The sequence below is a fragment of the Gymnogyps californianus genome, chromosome 28 (genome assembly GCF_018139145.2).
Source record: "Gymnogyps californianus isolate 813 chromosome 28, ASM1813914v2, whole genome shotgun sequence".
In the NCBI taxonomy this organism is placed as follows: domain Eukaryota; kingdom Metazoa; phylum Chordata; class Aves; order Accipitriformes; family Cathartidae; genus Gymnogyps; species Gymnogyps californianus.
The window spans coordinates 3,024,774-3,032,698 of NC_059498.1; the positions used below are offsets into that span (position 1 = coordinate 3,024,774).

Consider the following 7,925-nt stretch of genomic DNA (forward strand, 5'->3'; position numbering starts at 1 on the left):
GCTGAGCATGGGTGCTCCATGATACCCATAGTTTTGGGGTGGCTCGCGGGGAGGAAGCGAACGTGCCCAGCAAAATGCACGAAGTGCATTTTGCTGGGCACGTTCGCTTCCTCCCCGCGAGCCACCCCAATGCAGGGGGTGTCACGAAGCCTGTCACCAAACCCCAGGTGACAGCGTGACCCCAAACAGGGACAGGCTTTGCCTCCATGCTCTGCAGAGGGCTCGTCCCCCAGCTGGTTAGGCGTGACATCCCAATCCTGGCTGGACGACATCTCTCTGCCAAGCCACGAGGACTCGGCGGCACGAGCTTGTGCTGTGTCCCCGTGGGTGGGTGGGGTGGGTAATGCCAGCCCAGGTGGTCCTGGTCTTCATTAGTCCCTTCAGATCTCCATGCAGCACATTGCCTGTAATTAATTTGCTTTGTTAAAAGCGCCCTGCTGTCACTAATTAAGCATCTGTAATTACCCAGACTGCTGGCTTCGTGCCTGAGTGCAGGACTCCCTCCAAGCTGGCGGGGGGGGGGGGGGTGTGTGCGTGAGCTTCTTGCAACTGGTGCGGGGGCCTGATGCGAGTGCTGGGGCAATATGGGGAGCTGCTGATGGTTGGCGCTGGGAAGCGGAGTGGGATGCTCCTGGCTGAGCGCAGCATGGGGAGAGCTGGATCTGGCCTGCTGCTCGTTCCTGGTGGGGGATGCGGTCAGGGCAGCAGCCTGATAAAGGGGATGCAGCGTGGGTGAGCATGGGGTTTCCTAGGACGCAGTGTCCCCTCTGCTCACCAGGAAAAAAGGGGCAGATGCATTTTGGGTGCTGGAAGCTGTCCCCTGCCTCTGCTACCTCCCCAACCCCACTTAGGGGTGACAGCCCTGCTCTGACCCCCGTGTGGTTACAGGCTAGTTAGTTATCAGGAGGCTTTGCCTTAAGAGCAGAGCTCCTAGCAGGAGACTTCAGGGCTGGTGGTCATCTGGAGCTCAGAGCACGCAGAAGGATGGTGCCCAGGCAGCTGCACCTTAAATCCCCTCCTTCTGCCCCCACTGGGCAAGAGGACTGCCCTGTCTCTCTTCTGGGGTCCCTATGGAAAGGAGGGCTTACACTCCCCGAGCCCAGGACTGAGCTGTGCTCTGGCACAGGCAGATCTTCCCCTGGGGCAAAGCTCAGCTTGGCTCCTGCTGAAGCTGGAGAAGCAGCTCCTCATTGATGTGGAGCAAAAGAGCCACGTTGGGTTGTGGCATGAAGGCACATCCCCTCCAGCTGGGAGCACCCCGAGAGGCTGCGAGACTGGCCGGGCAGAGCAGCGAGAGCAGAAGTGACGGAGACCATCCAAAAGCTGAGCTGAGTTGGATGGGAAACCAGGCGGGTGCACAAAGGTTTCCATATCCGTATAGACAGAAAGGGAAGAAGGAGGAGAGGAGTCACCTGGGGATGGGGTGGACAGGAAGGGTAGGCTCAAGATATGGCCCAATCTTAGCTTGAATATGAGAATAATGAGAGGAACGGGAGGATGAAGCAATGGGGATTGCAACACCCATGGTGGAAGCAACCCTTGGAGCCTTCTCTGGGTCACGCTGGTTGAACCAGGGCACCCTTCAGCTGGCCGCATGGAGAGCATCACACAGCCAGGAGCCCAAAAGCATCTGCTTGCACCCGCAACAGCAGGGACAGGGAGAAGGTGTGGGTGGAAAGAGCAGCCACGGGCATGGAGGGGAATGGAGCAGGGGAGACGCAGAGTGGTTTTGCTGAAGGCAGGCTGTGTCAGATGAGGGGCAGGGCTGCTGGGTTTGACCCAGGTGATGTGATGCCTCTCACCAGCACAGTATAATGGGACTGGTTGCCCCAGAGCGCTGGTGGGATTGTTGTGGAGCTCTCTGCTCGCACGCTCCTGCCCTAAGGCTCAGAGACGAACCAATGGGTCTGGGCAGCAGCACGCGGATGTCCCTGGCAGGGCTTGGGACATGGAACAGCTGGGCTGGGAGATGCTGCTGGTGGCTGAGACCAGGCCAGAGTTATCTCTGCAATGACAAGCACTTGCTTTTTAAAAGCAAGACCAGAGTTTCCGCAGGGCATCCCAGAGTTGGCCTGGATCCTGCATGCCCAGTGCGAAAGCAACAGAGCGGAAGGAGAGGCTAATTACAGCCTTGTGCATGCTAATTCCACCTATGTAAACATCTAACGCAATGCAGCCCCTGGCTGCCAACGGGGACAAGGGCTGGCATCTCCTTCAGCCCAGGATGGGAGCAGGGCTCAGAGTCCTGTGGCATTGCTCGGACCTTGGTGACAGATGCTGGGCCTTGGGAGGGAAAGGGCAGAGGGGCTCCTGCAGCCCAAATTGGGGGGGATCAGGGAGATGGGGAGCACTGGCACCGCATGCCTGCTGCAGACCCAGGCGGGGAGCAGCAGGGAGATATTTTCCAACAATCTGATACTCTGCAGGGTGAGGTTTGGGGATTAGCCGTGATGCCAACAGGGATCTGCAACAAACCTTGTCTGGGTGATGGACATGGACCAGAATCAGCTCCTGCTGTCCATACCAGCTGAGATCCCCCCTTTCCCAGGGTTGGGGTCCCTGTGGCCAGGAGAGGTACCCAGAGCATGGACACTTTTGTGGGCAACAGATCTGATCGCATCAAGTCAGAGGCACTGCAACGGCTTTTAACAGCCCAGGAGGGCACTTATCAGCAGTGACACCTTGGCTGACGCAGGGTTCCCAGCATTGACTTACCACCACTTGCCACCCTTAGTGGGGTAGCCTGCCTCCTGTCTGAGCCAGCCCATCCTCAAGCCTCTGTACAGGGTGAGATGATACATACAGCACCTTCCCCTGGACCAGCCCCAAACACCCACGCACTGCTCTGCTGATACACCTGATTCACCCGCCGCAATCCTCGGCATCCCCTGCTCCACTCGCCCAGCTCCCAGGGACACAGGCTGAGCTCCCCAGCATCCTCCCACCAGGGCAGCACGATGGAGGTGGTCCTGCTCCATGGGCTGCTGCTCCTCCTCCCCTTGGCAGCCCTGCTGCTTTACCGGTATAATGCCACCTTCCACTACTTCTGCAAGATGGCCTTCTTCAACTGCTGGATTGTGGCCATGGCCACCCTCCTGTCTCCCTTTGCGGCTCTTCGGGGACGCTCCGTGGAGAATATGAAGTGAGTACGGCCTGGGGATGTGCTTCTGATGTGGAGATGGCTGGGGCTTGGCTGTGATGGAGGAGCTCATGTGGTCTTGTGGACACACGCTCTCTCCTGCTCTGGGCATACCCACAGCCATGTTATGGCCGGTGGTTGAGCCCCGGGGCCACAGTGAGGGCTGTGGTCATGTCCATGTGGCAATGAAGGGTGCATCTGCATCTTGTGGTGTGGTGAAGAGGTGCTGGCCGTGCCCAGGCAAGGTTACATCACGATGGAGGTGGCCAGCTGGGTTGGGACTAGTGGTCCCTGGAGGATGAAGTAGCATAAAAGGGATCATTCTTGGCCAGCGCAACGTTGGGGTCATCAGTTGGGTGGGTGATAGGGGGCTTTTGGCAAAGGCTGGAGGTACAATCATTAGCAGGATGCAAATGTACACCCATCGCTATCTCCCTGGCGGCGCAGCCAGGTCTCGCTCAGCCGGAGCCCCAGGGACCGCGCTTTGGCAGAGGGATTTTGGGATGTCTCGGTGCCATCAGCTGTTGGGCACGGCACAGTCATGTCCCAGCGAGTCGTGCGCCGGTGCTGTCAGCTGTGCTCAAGGGTGGTGGCGGCCGAGATGATAACATCGCTGTGCAACATGAGAGGAAGGTCTGGTTGCTTTCAAGGGTGTTGCAATCTTGCTGCTGGATTCCTGGGCATGATAGCATACCAGAGAGGATATAATTATGTCAGAGTGAAAAACGTCTGAGCTTGTGGTATTTGCTGAGCTCGAGCCATCACGTATTTGTGCTGATGGACTTCGGGCCCTCAGCAGGAGTGTGGTCAGAGGTTTGATGTTATCAGTGCGTTGTGTAGCCTCTCTCCCTCATCCTTTCTGTGCAGAAATGCTGTGCACACACGCACGCGTCTGGAGGTGCTCCGAGCCCTGGCACAAACACTTCCGGCTTAGTGGAAATACCCGGCGTGAGGCAGCGGTGACTCACGCTGCCTTATCTTGTCCCACCGACACCTCACAGCCATCCTCCGCCGGAGCAGCACGCCAAGCTCCGTCTCCTCCTCAGCCTCCAAATCCCAAAGCCTCCGGCTTGGAGCACGTTCCTGTCATTAGTCCTGGCTTTGGGGCATTGCCACAAGTGTTTTGCTTCCCTGCGGACACAGGGATCTCTAAGCCTGCGTCTCCCAGGGGATGGATGGTCTTCTGATACAACGGACCCTCTAAGCATCATGCCTCCTTCTCCCTCTGTGCCTGCCTCTACTCTCTCCTCCCAAACTTCTTCTCATCCCTACCTGGTGCTGAGCTCTTGCTGACAGCCCTGTCCCCTGTCCTGTCCCCTGTGGGCTCCCTGGGACCAATCGCTGCCAGATGTGTGGACTCTGGCACGGGTGCTCTTCATGCTGTGGGTTGGAGAGTGCCCCATTTCAACACCGAAAGCGTACCAGCTTTTTATCTCCACTGTGCATGCTGCAATCCCTGCTGCTCCGTCCTCCCTCCATTCCTCTCATTATTCTCATACTGAGCATCACCCTTCATCAGCACTGCCATCCTGATGCTTCCCTTCCTGTCCAACCCTCCCTGGATGGTGACAACACTCTTCCTTGTTCCCCCTTCCATCTGCACAGATGAAACCTCCATCTCTTCCCAACACTGCAGGTCCAGTGACGCTATTCTTTGTGATTTCCTCTAACGAATGAAGCTGAGTTGGTTTTCCCTTCCCTGCTCTCTTCCCCCTCCACCCGCAGCACAAAGCTTGGTGCCTGCAGCGCTGCCCTTTGGCTGCTCTGCAGGGACAGTCCCTGGAGACATCCCCATCCCTGTGGACCTGTCTGTCTCAAGACTGTTCCTCTGCATGTCCATCTCCAGTGCTCATCCACCTACAGCTCAGCTCCTCTCGGCTGTGATCCAGCGCCTCTGGCTTTAGGTATCATCAGCGCCGGCTGCAAGCCTGGTGTCTGGGTTTCCAGCCTGCACACACAGATCCAGCTGTGCACGTGGCGGAGCCTCAGCGTGAGGCTCACCCGGCCAGAGGCAGTTGTCCTCGTTGGGATGTGATGATCTGCACCTTGGCTGCAGGCAGACATCCCATCCCCTCTCTTCTTGCTTTCCCATCATCCCTGGACATCCAAAAGCCTGTTGTTTTTTGGTTTTTTTTCTCCCAGCAGCTTGTGCTGGCTGCTCTTCTTCATCGGCAGCTCCAATGCAGACTTTCTACCACTGAGACAGCAGCTGGTCTTACCTTGGGGATGGTTACAAGGTTAGCTTTGAGCTATGCAGGCTACAAATGTGCTTAGAAAAGCAAAGCATCGCTGAGACTGAACACAGGTCCACCTTGGGACACGCTATTTGCTCATGTAGACCAGATCTAGCCTGGCCCATCTTGCACCTTGCTCCCTGAGTGATTGTGAAGGATTGGAAAAAATCAAGCAGCCCCCTCCGTGTCGATCTGCTCCCCACGTGTGTTCCTCTGCCCTAGGCTCCTGCGTGCTGCGATCCTGCCCCTCAAACACTTTTATGGCATCAAGATGCAAGTGTGGGGCTCTGAGCAACTGAACATCAAGGAGCCATATGTGATAGTTTGCAACCACCAAGCTTCCCTTGACCTCATGGGTACGTGCAAGGGAGAGGGGGGCTCATCACTGCATGGGCAGCCTTTGGGGTGCTGTAGGGGTGGACCACGCTCACCCTGGGGGGGTCCCAGCGAGGCCAGCACCAGGATTTGTACAGGGCAGTGTGGTAGGCATAGGCCAGAAGAGCTGGTGGGACAGGAGCTCAGGGCTACGGGTGTGCTGCGGAGAGAGGGTTGGGACAACGGAAGATGATGCCAGGTCACTACAGCCACAGGGCTGGTTGGTTCTGGGTGCCGTTGGGCAGGGACGGATCCTTTCCTCTCCCATCCATCCTCCAGGCATGGTGGAGGTCATTCCTGACCGCTGTGTGCCCATCGCCAAGAAGGAGCTCATGTACATGGGCACTGTGGGGTGGGCCTGCTGGCTCAGTGGCATCATCTTCATCGACCGCCACAAAAGACAAGATGCAATCGATGTCATCTCCCAGACGGCCAGGACCATGCGGCATGAAAATGTGAGGGGGGGCTGGCAGCAGGGGGGAGTCGGGGAGCAAACACCGATGGGGCAAAGGGGATGCGGGGGAGACGGACATAGCAGGTCCCAGGGTGCTCTGGTTGGGGTCCATGCTCACGTCTCTCCCTGTCCCACGCAGCTCCGAGTGCTGATTTTCCCTGAAGGCACCAGGAACCAGGACAAATCCATGCTGCCCTTCAAGCGCGGGGCTTTCCACTTGGCTGTGCAGGCTCAGGTAAGGCCACCCTCTCCCTCCACTTGCCCTTGATGGAGTGGGGTGGGCGTGCACCCTGGGGCAGCGGGATGGGGGACATTAGGGTCTTTTGGGGTCTGCAGTCCCCAGGGACAGGCACCCTGCTGTGCAGGACCCAGGGAGAGGACGGGGACCTGCTGAAGCCTGGGGCACGGCAGGAGCTGGAGTCCCACCTGGGGAGGGGATCTGTATGGAGGACACCCCTGACCCTCCATCTCCTACAGGTTCCCATTTTCCCCATTGTGATCTCCCCATACTGGGACTTCTTCAGCTCCAAGGATAAGAAATTCACCTCTGGTAAGTGATGGACAAGAAGCCCCGTTGCTGGAAGGCAGGGCTGGGGGTGGGGATGAGCCAGGTGGGACTTGGAGGTCTCTTTGTGGGACACTGAGGTGTGGGGAGGCAGCTGGTGGTGGAGGATGCTAGTGGGAAGACCTGGTTCCTGGTGGGTTCATCTAACAGCATCCCTGGCCTTTCCCTTCTCTCTCCAGGGACGTGCACCATCCAAATCCTCCCCAAGGTAGAAACCCAGGGCCTGAGCCCAAAGGATGTCCCCAAACTGACAGAGACTGTCCGCCAGGCCATGGTTGATGCCCTTGCCGAGATGTCTGCAGATCACTGTGGGGACCAGCGCGCTGAGCAGCCTCTGCTCCCGCGCTGCGCTGGGGCCGGTGCTGGCAGGGGGCCGGGCAGCCCGCAGTGCAAGGAGGACACAGCGGGGACCAACAATTAGGCAGAGGGACCGAGCCCCTCAGGGATGTAAGGGAGGTGGCACAGGCAGAGGCTGGGCCATGCTGTCCCCTTGTCCCCTGCGGATGTGTCCACCAGACCTGCCACCGCCCCGGCAGCCTGTGAGAGCAGGATAGTGCCCTGGTGCAAGGGGAAGCAGAGCAGTGCAGGACGGGGACCAGGCAGCACCCCAAAAACAGTGCAAGGTGCCCCCAGAAACCCCTTGCTATGACTGTTCATCCCCTCCCCAGGGCATTGCTTGTCTCCCCCAAACCTGGCGCTGTGTCTGGCCCCGGGTAGCAAGCCCCGTCTGCCTGGATGGCTCCTGCCTGCACACTGGGCAGGGGGGAGAGATGTGCCGGGCAGGGCTGGGGGTTCACTGCACCATTTTCCACCCCTGACGGTGTGACTCGCAGTGGGGTTCACCCGTGGGCTTGCTGGGTTGCTTCTTCCAGAGGCTCCTGCTAGCTGGCAATGCTGTTCAGGAGCAGCCAGCTCTGGGGAGGGGTCCAGAGCGCAGCGTGTGGCTTGGGGGGGGGGGAGGGAGGTGGGAGGTCCAGGGGATATTGCCATGTGGGAAGAGCATCCTTGATGCGGAACTATGAGGCAAGGGTGCAAGATTAAACAGTCCATACCTGGTGGTGTGTGTGCACGGTGTCCTGCCTGCGCCTCGGGTGCTGAGGGGAGTGTGGGGAGGGGGATCCATCTCCTTACAGCCAGGCGGGGTGCCTGCATCACTGC

The 7,925-nt window shown here is 58.7% G+C and overlaps 1 protein-coding gene across 1 annotated transcript; it reads left to right on the forward strand.

Annotated features, from left to right (window-relative positions):
• Positions 1-2,957: 2,957 nt before the first annotated feature.
• Positions 2,958-7,188, forward strand: LOC127026586 (1-acyl-sn-glycerol-3-phosphate acyltransferase alpha-like). Its single transcript, XM_050911906.1, has 6 exons — positions 2,958-3,142; positions 5,596-5,729; positions 6,028-6,203; positions 6,342-6,437; positions 6,680-6,752; positions 6,947-7,188. Exons 1-6 carry the CDS (start codon positions 2,958-2,960, stop codon positions 7,186-7,188), a joined length of 906 nt encoding a protein of 301 aa, XP_050767863.1.
• The last annotated feature ends 737 nt before the right edge of the window (positions 7,189-7,925 follow it).

What these genes read in the sequence shown, in the direction of transcription:
- LOC127026586 (XM_050911906.1), top strand. Translation starts at nt 2,958, where the DNA reads ATGGAGGTGGTCCTGCTCCATGGGCTGCTGCTCCTCCTCCCCTTGGCA. An exon ending in CGCTCCGTGGAGAATATGAA is followed by an intron (nt 3,143 to 5,595) that starts GTGAGTACGGCC and finishes CCTCTGCCCTAG; the next exon opens with GCTCCTGCGTGCTGCGATCC. An exon ending in GGATAAGAAATTCACCTCTG is followed by an intron (nt 6,753 to 6,946) that starts GTAAGTGATGGA and finishes TTCTCTCTCCAG; the next exon opens with GGACGTGCACCATCCAAATC.